At 39.4% G+C, this 18,822-nt stretch overlaps 1 protein-coding gene across 1 annotated transcript in view; it reads right to left on the minus strand.

The window, feature by feature from the left end:
- Positions 1 to 16,525, minus strand: part of LOC125005386 (mucin-2-like) — a 52,516-nt gene extending 35,991 nt beyond the window's left edge. Inside the window, exons 1-27 of the mRNA XM_047580719.1 lie at positions 16,434 to 16,525; positions 16,281 to 16,322; positions 15,918 to 16,176; positions 14,496 to 14,610; positions 12,759 to 12,843; positions 11,931 to 12,037; positions 10,016 to 10,226; positions 9,705 to 9,830; positions 9,489 to 9,606; positions 9,246 to 9,384; positions 8,923 to 9,030; positions 8,502 to 8,571; positions 8,238 to 8,375; positions 7,912 to 8,076; positions 7,664 to 7,758; positions 7,452 to 7,578; positions 6,845 to 7,100; positions 6,385 to 6,434; positions 4,605 to 4,714; positions 4,365 to 4,516; positions 4,021 to 4,159; positions 2,838 to 2,948; positions 2,427 to 2,603; positions 1,672 to 1,911; positions 1,302 to 1,458; positions 1,023 to 1,151; positions 448 to 595 (exon numbers count right to left, since the gene is read on the minus strand). Of these exons, the coding sequence (XP_047436675.1) occupies positions 448 to 595; positions 1,023 to 1,151; positions 1,302 to 1,458; positions 1,672 to 1,911; positions 2,427 to 2,603; positions 2,838 to 2,948; positions 4,021 to 4,159; positions 4,365 to 4,516; positions 4,605 to 4,714; positions 6,385 to 6,434; positions 6,845 to 7,100; positions 7,452 to 7,578; positions 7,664 to 7,758; positions 7,912 to 8,076; positions 8,238 to 8,375; positions 8,502 to 8,571; positions 8,923 to 9,030; positions 9,246 to 9,384; positions 9,489 to 9,606; positions 9,705 to 9,830; positions 10,016 to 10,226; positions 11,931 to 12,037; positions 12,759 to 12,843; positions 14,496 to 14,610; positions 15,918 to 16,176; positions 16,281 to 16,322; positions 16,434 to 16,509 (3,650 nt within the window). The 5' untranslated portion in view covers positions 16,510 to 16,525. The remainder of the gene's footprint in view (positions 1 to 447; positions 596 to 1,022; positions 1,152 to 1,301; positions 1,459 to 1,671; positions 1,912 to 2,426; positions 2,604 to 2,837; positions 2,949 to 4,020; positions 4,160 to 4,364; positions 4,517 to 4,604; positions 4,715 to 6,384; positions 6,435 to 6,844; positions 7,101 to 7,451; positions 7,579 to 7,663; positions 7,759 to 7,911; positions 8,077 to 8,237; positions 8,376 to 8,501; positions 8,572 to 8,922; positions 9,031 to 9,245; positions 9,385 to 9,488; positions 9,607 to 9,704; positions 9,831 to 10,015; positions 10,227 to 11,930; positions 12,038 to 12,758; positions 12,844 to 14,495; positions 14,611 to 15,917; positions 16,177 to 16,280; positions 16,323 to 16,433) is intronic.
- Positions 16,526 to 18,822: the final 2,297 nt, after the last annotated feature.

Genomic DNA, 18,822 nt, shown 5'->3' on the forward strand with positions numbered 1-18,822 from the left:
TAAGTGGAAATAATTTTAACAACGTAATAATTTGGTGTTGTTTGATGCCAATTATTAGATCAATTTCACATGCTACCAAGCAGTGAATGTTATCATTTAAATGATCTTCTGCTTTACCAGCTGAAACATTGAACACATTATTTTATCAGTGATTTCAAGCTGGTAATATATAATTCTGAGATAGTCCATTCTATATGATGAGCAATCACTAAATAAAACTCTTAATGGCCAAAGATAAAAATTTGGAGGTCAACATCGAACAATTTGTGCCCCACAAAACTTTATTTTTCCATCACAAGTGATCAGGTCGGCCAGTATTCCCACATAACACATATGCAGTTTGGAAAATAGCTGTGCTTTGCAAATTTTATGTGTGTGTGTTTCTGTGTGCTAAGACATGTGCTGTACACTGGCAGAATATCATGTGTATCATTTTGGGAGACTTACCAAGTGTAACAGTTGCTCGATGGAAGTATATCGCCAATGTTGTAATGGATGCCTTTGTCATTATAGCATCCACATTGTTCCCAGGCAACACACTTCATTGAGTCTTCATCAAAGTAGGGATGGGTTGGTGGACACTGTGGATAGCAGCCTGCAATATCATTGTAACATGTTGATCAACATCGGAGAAAATACAAAGCAAAATATTTAGTTAATTCTACATCATCTAGTTGATAGTGTGATACCACGGTGACCTTAGCTTTGGGAATAATTTAGTAAATAGTCTTGTATTTATATGGATAAAATGATTCAAATCAATTACCAACTGAATGTACCTTATAAAAATATTTCAATAGTTAATATAAAGGGCCACCAGAAAATGCTATTTGATCCATGCCCAGTGGACAGAGTAATACCGAGTAACTCAAACACATGTTTGTCTGGATCAAACCCACAACAGATCAACATTTGTCTTCATTTTGAGCACAGAAGATGCCAGACAGTAGACTTCAGAGGCACCTTCACACGAACTCCAACTCTAGTACAGCAGATGACATTCAATAATTTGTTTAATGTACCTTCGAGGCTGGTAACGAGCTCAGAGCAGTTTCCTGATGGATTCCTGCATGTCTTCATGCAATCAGCTCCACAAGGCTTGTAATGCCACTCACAGCCACCAGGGGAGTTATAGTAGTCACAGAAAATAGCTGCATGAGAGAAAATAAGAAGTCCTTAGCTTTATCTACAAAAATTGATTGAATGACTCTGAATATGACAAATATCATGTGGCTAAAGATGCCATTCTTGACTTTGTTTTGTTGCTCAGATCTTCCTAGTATTATGGTGGCCAAACTTACGGCACAACTTTGGAGTTCTCCATCTAACACAGACCCCAGCTTCATTGCAAGCCTTGGCATAGGCAGCTACAGCGGTGCAGAAACACTCACAGTCCCCACCAGTGTCACAAGCACAAGAATCTCTCACGCAAGAATCAAAGTATGGACCAGGATCAACCTTGGAGACACAATTATGCTCTATTTAACACATGGGTAAAATGTTGCAGCAATCTTACTGCTATGTAGCAATAGAAGAAGAAGAAGAAGAAGAGGTACATGGTAAATGGACGGAGTAACAGACAACGAGTGTTGTTCTTTTTAAAGGGGTAAAGCTCGTGTACAGTATATGGATACATTTGTGTGTGTATTTATAAGTGATCACAATGGATACCTGAGAATGACAGCTCATGAAGGTGGTACTGATGATGACACTACACTGTTTCTGAGACCACGCTGCCCGATAGCGGTTAGAGGCACAGGGATCACTGATTGTTTGGGCACTGGGGCAGCTGGAAGAAATTCTCCAACTGTTACCGAACTGTAGAACATCTTCCACTATCTCCTGGGAGCGTGTGGTGAAGTCATTCTTACTATTGCCGTCATAGGTTCCACAGAGACCACAGACTTGACCCTGAGAGGAAGGAAGTCAAAGACAAATTTATTGCTACCTGGCAGAATTGCCGTAAAGCTTCTGTCGTTTAAATTTCATTTCTCCCTCAAGTACGGTTTTGCAGTCATCATTGTATTGTGCATTGTTGTGGTTAATAATCCACACCCATGATAATGCAACTTTACAAAGGCTTTTCTAGAGTAATTCAAGTCATCACAGGCTCTGTAGAACCTGTAAAATCTTCAAAAAAAACTCTAGCATTTGCTAAATTTCTAAGTGAAAAACTGTTATGATCAGCCTCCACAAGCCTTTCAGGAAAATATTCAGCTGTTAAACTACACTTTTCTAGATCACCCTAAGCATACCAAAAAGCGTATTTGAGTTTGCAAAGTACGGTGATAATTCATTGCACTTTCAACATCTATCTATCTAAATGCAGGTCCCGTTCTGGAACAAACATTCTGATATTAAATGAACTGACTTAACTAAGTGCAAAAGCTAGTTTTCAGTGAAGACATGCAGAGTAGACTTTTTACCTGGAACTCGTTGCTGAGTGTGATGAACAGACTGGTTTTCTTGTCCCACATGAGCACAAGTCCCGACTTGATCATCACCACCAAGTAAATACCCATTTTTTGGACCTGGTCAGGGAGCACCTGGAGGCTGCCCTTTACCACCTGGAAGTTCTCATCTTTAAGTTGAAATTCATTTTCCTGTGGGATTTGACATTAATAACATCTATTTTATTTCTGTATCTATTAACCTAAGCATAAAAACTGTTGTTTATACCCTCACTAGATAAACCATTCTAATGTATCCTAATCAGGTTTATCAGGGGGTAACTCAAACTCATTTCAACTAATGTATAATCCTTTACTTTAATGTGTTGTCTAGTGTTGGAGACCGACCTTGTGGACAGTGTGTGTGTGTGTGTGTGTTGTGTTTACCCCCAAGAAGATCTTGATGGTCTTGGAGCAGGTTGTTCCTGTGGTTCCACATGGAACATTCTCTGTGATAATTCTGAAGGTTCCATTGCCCTGCTCAATGCTACAGTGGTCCTGAGAAGAGCACAGAGAGTGGATGTAATTACTGGATACCACTGTCGTTGTAATAACAATTACATTAAATGAATACACATTATTGATCCAGTTACTGGTCTGCATTACCACTGCTATTCAGAGTATTTAAATTATTTGTTTTATTTGTCTTTCCTCAAAGCAGTTTTACTGGTATTTGGCACATCTGGGTATTGAAAAACAATGAACTTCAGACAAAGAGTTACAAACTTTCAACTTAAAGTATGTGTATGTTTATCTTTCCGCTCTCATAACAGATTTCTGGTATATCTCTGACAGTGTGACAAACCTGTGATTGTTCATACACTGTAATAAATTTCAAGTCAGTAAGCAAAACAAAAGTTCTTGTGAAAGTAATGTGGATAAACTTCACCTGAAGAAAACGTCTGTTTCCACTCAAAAAAGCTAAGTTGATTATTTCTCATTTCAACTTGATACTATGAGTTAAAACAACTTATTAGGTTACATTACCCATCAAATGAGTTCACAATTCCTCACTATATCAACTCACATTTCCAAGTTAAGGTCTTGTTCACTATATTCTTATCAATGCCATTTTAAGTTGAGAGGGTGCTTCTACTTAGACTTCTTATCTTGATTAATAATGGCAAGTTTACCTAAACTTCAGACAGATTAAACTAACATTTTCAGATATCTGACATTTATGTTATTTAAGCTGTGTAGAAAGGAGGACATTAAAATTTGATCCACCCAAAACAGCCTCTTTGGAATTTATTCCTGGTAGGGAATAAAATCCACCTCTCCATTCTGCTTATGGTGCCAGTATTTTAGCTGACGTTGCAGTAACTGTATTTAATCCTCTTTGTAGAGCCTGGAACCATTGTATATTAATAGTTCTATCTAACTAAAAAAAAAACTGTGAAAATGGATGATTCTAGATTTCCCAGTATTCATATCATATCACCCCCCTCTTCTGCAATCGCTTTTTTCAAGTTAAATCAAGACAACTGATTACTTTAGGTTTAATATAAAACATCTTAAATTGAGTTCAATATCAAAAACTTGCTGTGTCTCATGGACTCAGGCACTTTACCTGTAGCAATGTGTATTCGCACTGTCCATTGAAGTCAAACCTCTTGTCATCGAATGTGATATAGTGACCTTCACCATAGATTCCACAAACTGCATCGCACACATTGGTGGTACATGTAAACATTCTTCCATTGCACGAGCTGAGACACAAACACACACACAAGACACAAAGAAAATTATCTGTAATATTGGTGCAAACTGCACTTTGGCTCAACTCTTCACATTAGCACACATTTGTAATCTCTCAGACACCCCTCAGCCAGCTTAGGCCAGCAAGACTGTAAAATAGCGTCAAGCTCTTAAGCTCTCACACATAATGGTGTATTTGTGAAGCACTGTACAAACCATGTATTGCAGTCCACCTTCAGTGTGTCCCCAGGCTGGTAGATATTTCCATTGTGCAGACATGGACAGCTAGTCTCATTGATACAGCCTCCTGCTCCATTTGACAACAGGCCATCCGGGCACATACAGCCTGATGTACAGCCTGTGCTGATCTGTATTTAGAGACCGAAAAGAGTGAGTGAGCCAAGCAAGGTCTATCCATGCACATCTACAGTGTATGACTTAATTAACACAACTTACGCAAGCCATATCCAGAGTGCTGCAGCTCTTCTGACACTCGATCCCAGTGGCCACAGGTTCAGCAGTGGAGCAATCAAAGTACACCATGGGTGCAGCACATGATTGTGTAGCTGAGTAATAAAGAGGAATTCAATTCACAATGCCTTATTCGCATGATAAATACTGCAGCTTAGCTTAAACCAGTGAATTTCAACCAGTGTGCCGCGACACACTAGTGTGCCGTGAGAGATCGTCAGGTGTGCCGTGGGAAATTATCTAGCTTGTAAAGCCATTGTAAATGAGATGCTCGGCCCTGACGCGGCCAAAGAGATAGCTAAAGTGCCTCTCAGATAACACATTTGCCAGACGTATTGGTGACATGTCTGCAGACATCGAAACTGTTGTTTTGGAAAAGATGCGCATCGGTAAGAAATTTGCCTTGCAACTTGATGAGTCGACGGATATTAGTGGACATTCAGCTCTTGGCCAACGTGCGTTTTGTGGATGGAGAAACCATTAGAGAAAACTTCCTATTTTGCAAGGCACTGCCAGAAAAATCATCAGGAGAGGAAATATTTCGGGTCACGTCGGAATATCTTGACAAAAGCGGGCTTACGTGGGAAAACTGCACAGGTGTCTGCACTGATGGAGCCGCAGCCATGGTCGGGCACATCAAAGGCTTCGTAAGTAGGGTCAAAGAAAGAAACCCAGATGTTATTGTTACGCACTGTTTTTTGCACCATGAGGCCCTCGTTGCAAAGACCTTACCAGCAGATCTAGCTCCTGTGTTGGATGATGTTGTGCGCATAGTGAACTTTGTGAAGACGCGACCTTTGAAATGTCGCTTATTTGTGTCTTTGTGTGAGGAAATGGGAGCGGAACATAAGGTCTTATTGCTCCACACGAGGTCCGGTGGCTGTCGCGCGGCAAAGTGCTGGCCCGTGTGTATGAGCTGCGAGAGGAACTTAAAGTATTTCTGACAAACGAGAGGTCCGTTGCAGCTCTGGCAACAACACACAAACATGTGCAGCGTGGCAACCTTGAGATGTTCCCGCTCACCGAGAAACGTCATGATGGCAACACTGCTGTAATGTGCGAGGTGATTGGCACACATTTGAAAACTCTCGAGGAGAAGTTGTCATTTTATTTCTCTTCAGCCTTCACAGAATGCCTTGACTGGGTTAGGGACCCATACAGCTCAGCATCCGTTGCTGGAAAGGACATGACTATAAAGGAGCAAGAGGAACTCATTGAACTGAAACAAAATCGTGGTTTAAAGCTAAACTTTGCTGATCTTTCTTTGGACAGTTTTTGGTTATCTGTTGCCAAGGAGTTCCCCATTCTGGCCAACAAAGCTATTTTGACATTGCTCCCGTTTTCAACCACATATCTATGTGAGCTGAGCTTCTCAAGCATGACTGCGATAAAAACGAAAAACAGAGAGAGACTGAGAGCTGTTGAGGAAGAGCTTCGTTTGTGTCTTTCTACCATTAATGCCAGGATATCCATTTTGTGTTCATCGAAACAGGCCCAGGTTTCACACTAAGTGAGTATAAATACATTTAGAAACTATATTATTAACTATATGTATTGTATGTACTGTGTTAGAGTGGTTGGTGGTGTGCCCCAGGATTTTGTAAGTGTAAAAAATGTGCCGCAGCTCAAAAAAGGTTGAAAATCACTGGCTTAAACAATGTTTAATTGTCAATAATTAAATACATCATCATCTGGAGGGGAATTGTGGGCTAACAATTATGGTTACATAATAGAAACTGAACTGTGTGGAAGAGTGGAAACCTACCTTTTGTCAGGTTCAAGCCTGTGCAGCTAAGAGCACCCTGTCTGCAAACACTGTGAGAACAGGTATAGTGCACGTGTGAAACAAGTTTAAGATCATATAGTTTTCTGAACAAAAAAACATTTTGTCAGTGGAATTCCTTCAAATGTAATAATCTGCCAGAAAACATAAAAATTGAATTGGTCCATGACCAAATATTTTAATGATATTGTTGTGTGAGCTAAAGCTCACTTTATATTTAGTTTAGCATGTCAATATTCTAAACTTTTTCAACAAATCATATTTTGACAGTGTTAGCTGTGGCTGCAAATGCTTCTTTTCATTACCGTAGCTCTTTGTGAAATAACTCCCTATTATCTACCTTGTACAATGTATTTACTCTCCTCTCAATTTATCTATGCTCTGTTCCAAAGACGGAACCAAAAAAAGTCCAACTCTCCATGTGTCTACACCCTGCATTTACCATGTATAGCCATCTTTGGTGACAGTCTGTCCAGCAGGGATAATGGTGTCTTTATCATAGCAGGGACAGCTTGTATTCTGCACACACTTCCCCTCCTCATTCATGTAGGTTCCCTCAGCACAGCCACAACCGTCCACAGAGGTGAAGTTGATCTGGCAGGAGTAGTCAATTTGGCTGAGAGATTGGCAAGTGCGACCGCAGCTGGTCATCTTGTAGCCATATGTTGTTTCTACTGGACACGATGTACTGTATTTTTCTGTTGGGAGAGAGATGAGTGGTCGCACATGAGTATAACAGCCAGATGAATCTGATGTTTTACAGGGTAAATTGTTTGCAAAGGGTCAAAGGGTGCAATGTGTATCTGTACTTGGACCTGCAGGTCTGAGTTAAACACATAACTTGATTGATTCAAGATATGATTGAAGATATATTAGATATGATTCAGTACAGCACAAAATATTTGCTGTGGATATTTTTCTTTTGTTCTTTACTGATGCAATCAGTCAACAAGTTTATAAAATCTCATCACATGTCTTTCTTAACTGTATCTAAGCTCAGTCTCTCTCCACTGAAATAGTAAAACCAAAGGGTCCTTGGGTTTTCTCACCGCAGATGGTGTCCCTCCAGCCAGTGATGTGGATTCCTGATGCTGAACAGGCATAGACGTACGAAGAGACTGCAGCACACATGCATTCCTCACTTTTTTCACAGTTACACGTGTCATACATGCAGTTCTGTAAGGAAACATAGAAGGCGTGGACAGATTAACAAGAGTTTAGTAATTCATTTGTCAGTGAGGGTTTGTGTGTGCAGACCTACATCTTTGTATGTGCTGGGGCTAACGGTGGAGTGGCAAGCAGCGAACACCCCATTGGGATCGTCTATAGTGGAGCACCAGTACTGAGCATAACTCTCTAAGACAAAGGACAAAGAAACAAAGATAGATTAAGAAGGTACAAAATATCATAAGGCCTGAAAATGACAAGGTAAACTGTTTAGTATGATGTAATACAATGGCACGTATAACATGATATGGCAACATATTGAAGGAGAGAGTTTATCAGTACCTTTGTTAATGCCATCGCTACAGGGGTGTCCAAATTGTGTTGTGATGTCAGGGCAACTGGCTCTGGTTTTCCATGTGTTGGCAAATGCTGCGGCAGTGGCCTCTACCAGCCCAGTAATGACCTTGAAGTCATCAGCCATCATGTCGTTGAAGTTCCCACACAAACCTATAGGATGAAGTCACACGCAGTTACACAAACACAAACGTTTAATGACATAAAGTTTTACAAGCAAAACTGATTGATCCATTTTTAAAAATAAGCCTCTGTCACATAAGATGTGACAGAGGCTCTTTTTCAGACACGGAAACAACAATGTAGAGGCATACCAATGGTGGATCCCTTGAGTGAGGAGTCAGCTGTAATGAACACCTGCATCGTAGGGGAAAGCTGGACCATTATTTGTAATCCCAGCTTTGTGCTTACGAGGATGTAGAAAGAAGACGGCTTAAAGGCACTCAGATCATCTGTAGAGGTCAAAACATTTTAAAACAGACAATGAGAAACCGAGTGTTACAAGCAGTCAGTGAGATATACATTTTACAGCCGTTTTGGGTTGTAATATTGAAGATTGTATATTTGAAGTAACTTACATGTAAACAGTGGAAGCTGGGAAAGAATCTGGTTCACGTAGACCTGCCCGGACGCTTGAATCTTAACAACCTGAGACACATAGACATATTTTAGATTATATCAAACATGAGGCACTTCAGTTCATGTTGGAAAGAACATTGTCATTTTAATATGGCACGTCATCAGTCATGAAACCTTTAAGTCTTGATCTGCTTTTGGTTTTAGTTTTAGGTTAGGATTATGATAAGGATTGATATTTAGTTGTGTGTGCGTCTGTGCGTCTGTGCATCTGTATGTGTGTGTGGCAAAAGGTTGTGAAAGTATTGGGTATGGTTGGGGTAAGACTAAGTAAGTAGGAAATTATTTTAAGTCATTATAAGTTCTTCTGAAATTTTAAAAACATGACTTATGTGTTTGTGTGTATCTGTGTCTGGAGCTTACCACAGAATTGCTATTTAAGGCCAGAGTTACAGCTCTGAGGCAAGTCCTGCTGTCAGACAGACCGCATTTCACCAGGTCCACCAACACAGTGTATGAAGAATCATTACTCTGTTACAACACATTGAGAGAAAACATGTCACTAACCAGGAAAAAAATGAATAATTGGTCCTGTCTCTGTTGACTGAATATGAAATGACATACAGCATAGTCATATACTCATAACAGACAGTATATATTTAAGTTTCTTTTCTCTATGCTCCTGGTATGACATCTGTTCTATAATACATTTGTTCTATTGTTGTGGTAAAATGTCTGTGTTCTACCTTAGTCAGAAGATAGGAGCAATCCCCATGGAATGTGTACACTTTTCCATCAAAGGTGTTGATGTGAGCTCCTCCCTCCACAGAACAGGTTCCTGGACAATTCTCCTCCGTACATTTCCACTGACCACCCTGACACACACTGTCAGCACACACACGCACAAAGAGTTAAGATTGTGTTAGTGTCAGTGTTTGTATTTATTTTTATTTGACACCACAATAAAATCACAAATGTTGTAATCTTACCAGGATCTGCAATTGTAAGAATAGGACTCTCCTGTGTTGTAAATGTTGTTGTTATGGAGACACGGACACTGAGCAACATTAACACAGCCAGTTTTGCCAATGTCATCAAGCACCATTCCTGGGGAAAGGTGAGATAATCATGGTTACTACCATGATTATGTTTGTGCTTAAGACATGGACATGTTATTGTGTGCTCTTCCACATCTTTGTGGATACCTGCAGGGCAGGCGCATCCATCCTGGCAGTGGCTGTCACATGTCTGACTGGCTTCAGGGGTGGAGCAGCTGTCAGGACAAGAACTGCTGCACTCTACGAACTCCATGTTGTATGGACAGTTTCTGTCTGTGGATACAAACATGTGGATTTTGCCATGTCACTGATCAATCAAACAATTTTGCAGAAGATGAGGCAAAAAAAAAAAAACACTAAAAATGATTCAGGCCAGAGCAGACACATATATAACATATAACAATAGCCATTCCTAAGTGTAATTAAGCTGTAATTAAGTAGTGTTGTAGTGTCCTTACAGCAAAAAGTTTCATTCCTCCATTGTTGGGGCGTGCCACCTGCATGCACACACTGTCTGGAAAACTCTGAGAGGGTTTTGCAGAGGGCAAAATCACTGTCTTCATCAGAGTCACACATATCTTGCATACAGGCTTTGGTAAAGGAGTCCACATCGAGAAGGTTTTGGCAACTACTGAATGCATCATTCAAAAAGACCTCGTCACAGGTTTCCTGCAAACAAACAAAAGCACAAACATCAAATGTCAATCATCTATATAAATCCAGTATCCTGTACTCAACAAGGTGGGGTTGATGTCGGGTGACTGTGGAGGAAAGTCCATAAAATACAATACAAAATTATTTTTTTTATGGGTATTTGGTACATTTTGTTTATTTCTAATTTGTATCATATGTTTCATTCTAGAATGTATTTTATTTTATTTCATTTGAACATACACGCACTTATTAGGTAGTTTTATTAGGCATGTAGAGGTGATCAAGACAGCTTGAAGTTCAAACCAAGCATCAGAATGGAGCAGAAAGGGAATTTAAATGACTTTGAACGTGGTATGGTTGTTGGTGCCAGACGGGCTGGTCTGATATTTCAGAAACTGCTGATCTACTGGGATTTTCACACACAACCATCTCTAGGGTTTACAGAGAATGGTCTGAAAAAGAGAAAATATCCAGTGAACGGCAACTGTGTGAGTGCCTTGTTGATGTAAGAGAATGGGCAGACTGGTTGGAGATGATAGAAAGGCAACAGTAACTCAAATAACCACTTGTTACAACTAAGGAATGAAGAATACCATCTCTGAACACACAACATGTCCAACCTTGAAGTAGATGGGCTACAGCAGCAGAAGCCCACACCAGGTGGCACTTCTGTCAGCTAAGAACAGGAAACTGAGACTACAGTTCACACAGGCTCACCAAAACTGGACAATAGAAGATTGGAAAAATGATGCCTGGTCCGACAACACTCGATTTCAACTGCAACATTCAGAATCAGTCAGAATTTGACATAAACAACATGAAAGCATGGATCCATCCTGCCTTGTATCAACGGTTCAGGCTGCTGGTGGTGGTGGTAAAATGGTGTAGGGGATATTTTCTTGGCACGCTTTGGGCCCCTTAGTACAAACTGAGTACTGTTGCTGACCATGTCCATCTCTTTATGACCACAATGTAGCCATCTTTTGACGTCTACTTCCAGCAGGATAATGCACCATGTCACAAAGCTCATATCATCTCAAACTGGTTTCTTGAACATGACAATGAGTTCACTGTACTCCAATGGCCTCCATAGTCACCAGATCTCAATCCAATAGAGGAACCTTTGGGATGTGGTGGAACGAGAGCATCATAGATGTGCAGCCGAGAAATCCATAGACAAAAATCTATGAGGAATGTCTCCAACACCTTGTTGAAAGTATGCCACGAAGAATTAAGGCAGTTCTGAAGGCAAAAGGGGTCCAGCCTTTAACTTCCAAGATGTACCTAATAAAGTGGCCGGTGAATATATCGATATATCTCATTTTATTTACCTTGGTGAAATGTCCTCTATCTGTAAGTCTAGAAAAAATTATCAAAATCTTGAACCAAATGCAGCTTAACACTAAGATTCCATGGCTTTACTGCTACAAATAATAGAGACACATCCACCCATTCACTCACACAAGCACACACACATCCACACACCAATGCCAGTTGCACTGGGAGCAACTGGTGGTTCAATGCCTTGCTCAGGGACACTTTGGCATATGGCACACTCGGGGGATTGAACCACTAACCCTTCGGTTCATGGACAACCCGCTCTACCTACTGAGCCATAGCCGCCCTGAAGGTGCCCCTATTAAACCGTGGCAAAAGTAAGGCAGTAAGGGACATCTCATCCTTCACACCACTGACTTCATGATATGTTTTAAGAGTTACCTGATCGCCACAGCCTTCGTCTGCGTTGGAGATTGGCTCATCGCAACTCTCTGTTGGCCCGTTCACCTTGTATTTCTCAGCATAGTCTGCCACAGACACTGGAGATCCTACAGTATAACAGCACAACAAGCACTTGTGTAAAATTATGAAAAAAGGAAACTTACGGCAGTATTTATGCAATTTGTTTTTTGGGTCAGTTTCCAAAAAAATGGAGGAATGTCATGCACAAAAGCTTTTGTTTAGTTGAAGTGAAAATCCATTAGTCTGTAGGCCCAGTTTGTCTGGAGGCCGAGTTTGGCCTACAGTAGGGTTTCTAGTGTAATTTCCACCATTTCCACCAAATGTGAATTCATGAGGGACTTCCCTAACTCTCCAAACCACTGGGCTGATTTTCACAGAACAAGGTAGGATACAGAGTGGTTTATAATAAAACTGTAACAGTGATATATATTATCTGTGTGATGTACACGATTTCCAGTAATCATGGCCGAATTGTGATAGAAATGCTGGTCAGTGAGCCTCCAGTCAAAAAAGATTATCAAGATATTAAAGTGATACAAGTGATGTGATGGCTCTTTTTGGAAGAAGTGAAACAGATTGGCGTCCATTAGAGCATATACTCACTGGTAATGGGCAAGGCCCTATGTATACAATTGTCAGAGCATTTAGTGATTAATTGTGGACAGAATCAATCACCACTTATCACTGTGATTGATGAAATTAGTTCTTATTGACTGTGTACTTACTGCTCTTCATCATTCAGTGGAAATATGAGTACAGTCTACATTAGAGTACATCTTCTCATCATCATTCTGAAATGCATCTTACCATTTTCCATCAAATCATTGGGTTCTCCATCAAAGTTTCCACACAGTCCACATAACTGGTTCTCATATTTGGCATCAATTTCAAGCTGTGAATCCCAAACATACCACAGTTATTTGCATAAACACAAGACAAAACATTAACATTAAAAGGTTTAAATATGTCATTCTATTTGTCTACATTTAGACCTTGTCGGCAGTCTTCAGGGGTGATCTGAATTTTAGGATCTTAATAAACGCTCATCACCTAAAAGTGGTTGGGAAGCTGTTTTAAATCATGGAGGGTACTTAAGTGGGTAATGTGCTGTAATAACTTAGTTAGATTTAGCTTTTACTTTCCAGCTAAGAGATAAAGAGAAATATTTAGTGTCATGTATCAGCAGTTTTTGTAATAATATCCTCTATCTTATTGTAATGTCAACAGGTATGAAAATGATTCCCTCCCAAACCTGAACAATGATGTTGATATATTTTTGTAGTATTGAAATTTGAACAATATCTAATCAGGGAGTAGTTTAAACCCACCCATCTTCATGAAGCAAAGTACTCAGACATTTGTTTACTCCAAGCAACTACATTTCATTGTGGTTTTCAGGCTTCGCTTAATCATATTGTGTGGTTATCAGACCGGGACATATCCCACAAACTCACACCGTGACTCACAGCTTCTGCGCAGTGACCTTTGATCAATGTTTGTCAATCTTCTCGCTGATCTTGAAATAACTTATAGAATCTGGGGTCACAGTACATAGCTAACAAATCAAATAGAGAATAGGATCTACGCCCACACCCTATGCTTAAAGCGTTAGGATTAAAATGCCAAGGTGCTTTGGCAGAAGAGCGTCCAAAGCAAATTTTGCCTTGGCCTGAGGCCAGGAAAAATCTGGACTGTGGCATAACATGGTAAATACATTTGCTGTGTGCTTTAACCAACAGTATTTACAGATAGGCAGTCAGCCAAAAAAGAACCAATTTTTGGCATGGATACTGGCATTTTTAAAATGATTCACGTTTTCAGGAAAACCTGACTGCTGTAGGAAGATTTGTTTGATCCTTGAAGTCTGGCTTATTTTACCTGAACTGTCATAATACATAGAGACAAAAGTAAATATGTTGCATTTATTTACAGAAATCAAGTGCCTTGTTTAGCTGCTCAAAGTAAAAAGTATACTTTGAATACTGTATGTTACCTACTTTATATGCCTTACCCCCACCCTAAAATGATGCCCATCTCCTTGTTGTTCTGTTTGTTTACCATTCTTCTGTTAAAATGTCTTACTCATAATCGTATTGCCTCTCTTCTTTGTTCAGCTGGTTTCTAACAAAGACTGCTTACTTATTGGATGATCAGAAAGGACACTATGATACTATATTATACTATACTATAGCTTTTGTGCAAAGAAGGGTAAGCTCTATCAACTGTGGCAACAAAGGTAATACTTGTTAGATAGGTCCATAGTTTTTTTTAGGTCTTTTCATGGGATTTGTGGATAATGATAGCATGACATAACGTGATAACTTCAGTCTTATCATTCGAACAATTAATACAGCTCAAGTCTCTGTTTGTTTGTTTATACATAATGAATCCATGTACTGAAACAGGGTCATGCAGTTTGAAGTCATGTCCTGATGGGCTGTCTACAAGAAGCTTACGATGTGTAACTCAGTGTGTTTGAAATCCCATACAAATATGTCTGGGTGCACAATTGAATGTGTGTATATGTGAGGATGTGCTTCATACATCCAAGGAATCATCCAGGTTCCAGATAGCCTTGATTCCCAGCTTGGCATCAACGGAGATACTAGATGTGGTCCCCTTGATGCTCAACCCATATGTGACAAGTGGCAGAGACACCCTGCAGAGTTAGTACATAAAGGAGACAAAAACAATATTCTAAAGAGAGGAAAAATAATAATTGTGCTTTCTGTGACTAATAGAAAAAATTGTAAAATAAGAGAACATGATAAAAGGCACAGAATTTGCTTGTAAGGAAAGTGTGATAAGAGCAACCAAAGGAAAAATATTATCAAAAGTTAAAAGCAATGAAAAAGTATAATCCCGCCTTCACTATTTTTCTACTAATAATCATCTCCGATCAGTGATTCCAGTGACATAAACAAAACCCCTTAAATTATCGATAACATTGCACAACTGATATTTTAAGTTACAGGTATTTAAAACCACTGATTTCCCAATAATTTAGAAAATGACTACACTCTTGGTGTTGCTCCACAGTATAAAACATTGTCATATCAGACTGGGGCACAATAGTACAGGTCTGAGTACAGAAGGCATTTACATTGTCAGAGAGTAAACTTTCCATTACAACTTTGAAGCTGATACTTGTGTTTTTTTTTTCTGTTTTGTTTTGTTTTTGTTTGTTTGTTTGTTTGTTTTTAAATCAAGAGTCAGATTTGGAAAGGCTCAAATAAAACATCTGAAAAATAAGATGATTAAGAGCATTCAAGGACATTCAGATTTTGATATCAACAAGTCCTTAGTATATGACTTGAAAATAAAATTCAACCAAGAATTGAGCACAGGGCAACATCTGAATGAGAAGGAGGCTGAGGACCAAGAGAATTTTGGTCTGTTACACCTTTATCGTTACGGCACTTTATGAAGATTGCTGACTTTGTCAAAAACAGAGCTGAAGTAGGACCTTGACTATGTGCTGATCATGGCGTCCTGATTGGCATTGCTCAAAAACTATGCTGAGATTAATTGAGAGGGCTTCTTCGGGAAAATTTAAGCTATTGTATTTTCTATACTGAATGGGAGCAAACAGAACACGTTTACAATGCAGGATCTACAGTCTAGTTGGAATGATGGCTAACTCACAAGTGGTGAAACTTAATGTAGATTAACTGCATTGAGGTCTACTTGTAATGTGTCATACGATATAATATTTCTGAAAGGTCAACATAAAGCTTTTCAAGGTGTTAACAGATACCTTGAGTTTGTCTTTATTTCTGTCAAGGCCTTGAGTTATTATTCTAGGCAAACTACTGTTTTCTAGGTAAAGAACAGACAATTCAGTAGAACAAGTACTGCAGTACTGCAGTACTTGATGTCAATAAGTGAAAAGTTTGAGCGTCACAGAACACGTGAGGAAAGGTTTTTCCAAGTTACTTGTTGCCGAGTGGAATGGGCTCAACTTACGTCTGGCCATCGACAATCACCGAGTCCTTAGAGAGCTCCACCACAGAGCCCTCCAGCTTCATGACGATGCTGCTGATGGAAGGGACGTCGCTGACTACGCTGCGTCTCATCTGGATGATAAAATTTTCGTAGGTGCCCTTACATTGTGAGGCCAGGACATGGTTACAAGTAGAGGGCAGCTTGAAGAAAACTCCATCAAAGGTCTTAAAATGGTACTGTCCCCAGGTAGTACACACTCGGCCGATGTGAGATGTATTTGCTACAAATAGATAGATAGATTAGAGACATAGATTTACCAATTTCTTACCAAAACATTTTGAACTGACATGAAGAGCTGATCAAAACTAATATTTTCATATTTACCTGAACTCAGGGTCAATGTATTTTCAGAGGTAACAATGTTTACTATGGTGAAAAGAAAACAAAATCATTCATTTAAACTGAATCTGGGAAAGAAATCTTTTCCACATCAATGCACAGGATTTTTACAATACATTTCACATCATCATCTTTTACCAGTCTGAGAGAGTGAGCCGACCAGCAGCATCAGGTACAGGAGCCATAATGTCACTTGGAGTCCTTCAGCCCCCATGTTGGTCCTGAGGACTGACCCGCTATGAGGTCTCAAATGGAGGACGAGTCTCTTTATAACCTGGCCGAGAAGGAGGAGCTACACTGCACACATTACTGTTTTGTTTACTCCGCAAGCATGTCATAATCTCATCACTGCTCTGAGTATATTCTTTACCCTAAAGGCATCAGACGCACGTATGCATAACCGACAGGAGGCTGTGATCTTTCGTAGTCAGAGAAAGAGCCCCAGGCAGGAAGTTCTTAAAATGAGCGTAAGTAGATTGGATCGAGACAGCAGATGGAAGTTGAATGACGTGCTAAAGATCCTGGTTTTGGCTCATCACCAAAGTCAGCGCTGACATACATTGTTCAATATTTAACGTGACCTCCCATCCTCACTTAACCTCAACCAAGACGCTGAGTAACTCAAATTGAACTACACTCGGATCTTTGCTTTGTCCCTAACTTTCAGGATTGGGTCTCACCATAAATACAAGTACACTCAAAAAGCACATTTCATGTCACAGATTACAAAGCTAAATGACCTCTGCTGCAAACAGTATCTTAAAGCAAAATATTCATGAATATTCATTAAAGCTTACGTATAACTATTATAATATGTAAGTGTAACATTATAAAACTAACCTATTTATTAATGACAGTGTTTTTAAACGGAGTCTTATTCTGATTATATATACAGGACTTATATTGTTTCATAGTTATATCAGTTGTCACATGGTAAGTAAACAGTGATCCTGGAAGGCACCCAACTTATGTGTTCAGAGGAATTGATCCCTGGCATCAGAAATTGCCCCACGAATCACATTCCCTCCAGGAATATGCAAAATGCAGATTAAAATCATGATTTCAGTGCCACAGCTCTGGCTCTAAACTCTGAAACAGGAAAAAAACAGATGGCCACTCTCTCTAATTACTCATGATTACTGATTTGCTCATAATTCTCTATGAATTTTATGTATCGTGACCCCCATTTTCTGTATCCATCCAAGTTAAAGTGAAATTGACACAACCTGTTAACAGTTACAGACAATGATTTTAATGATTTTAACACATCGTAAGTATACCAATCAAGGTCACTCCTTCTGAAAAGAAGTCTAAGCTAACTCAGAGTCCCATTATTCTGACTTGAGTCTATCCCATCTGTCACTGGGCGAGTGGCAGGTCGGCAGCCTATCATAAGGTAAGCACAGAGGGACAGAAAACCATTCGTGTTTGGACTGTGGAAGAAAGTTGGAACACCTGGAGAAAACTGACACAGGTACAGGGAGAACATGCAAACTCTCTACATAACTCTAACAGTTACACCAGAAGGAGGGAGGGATAGCTAATAGTGGTAGCACATAAATCATGGGCAACAAGAGAGAAAAAAACTAGAGGATAGGTGCTCAGTGCATAGTAACAAAATAAATAAAAATACTGTATGATAAATTATTGTAAACGGCATTGAAGGTAATGAATTTAATGTTTCATTTGAGTTAGTGAATTAGTGTGTCTACACTGTCACTGGCTGAAAAAATGAGATAGCACATGCTCCTCAAACTTCAGTATGTATTGAATACATTTGCAAAATCTCAATTAAGTAAGATTCACTATGATCACTCCGTCTGCGTTCTCCGCTTCCTGGGGATACGCTCTCATAGCTTCTGTTTCTCCACGCTAACAGCTTATGTTGAGTCAATCTACATGAAAACAAATGCACACACGCAGTCGCCTTTATTTTAAGAGATTTAGGAACACTTAAAGTCATGAGTGGAGGAGACAGAAGATCGAGTGAGACTCACCAGTGAGTGACGGAGCAGTGACGTTTCTTTTTTATTGCATATTTAAGTTGATGTTGCCTTTTTATATTTTTAATGTAGGCTGCAGAACTCTCATTTTTATGGCATTTTCTCAATTTTGATATATGTTTTTGCACTAAACTAAACGAGGTCTATGTTTTAGTAAGAGTAAGTAAGTAAATATTAACTTTATTTGTGACTCTTCCTAATTGCAATAAAGCATGTTGACTTACGAGTACCTCTGTAATAATGAATGTGGCTTTGGCTTTTTAGAGGAACATATTCTTATTTGCCAGAATTCCTTCTGACAACACTTAAATAAGTGAAACAGGCAAACAAATTTTTGTTGTTTGCATAAAGGGCTGTGATGTTACACTTTGAACATCACTACTTTGGTATATTGAAATCTTTCGGATTTATCAATTGTAAAAATATGGTTTGATGGTGTGCAGAAAAAAGACACCATATGTGTCTGTGGATGTGTTATGTTGAAAAGGGGAAATTTGTCTCAGTCTATGCTGAAAGAAACTCCA

The sequence above is a fragment of the Mugil cephalus genome, chromosome 3 (genome assembly GCF_022458985.1).
Source record: "Mugil cephalus isolate CIBA_MC_2020 chromosome 3, CIBA_Mcephalus_1.1, whole genome shotgun sequence".
Taxonomy (NCBI): Eukaryota; Metazoa; Chordata; class Actinopteri; order Mugiliformes; family Mugilidae; genus Mugil; species Mugil cephalus.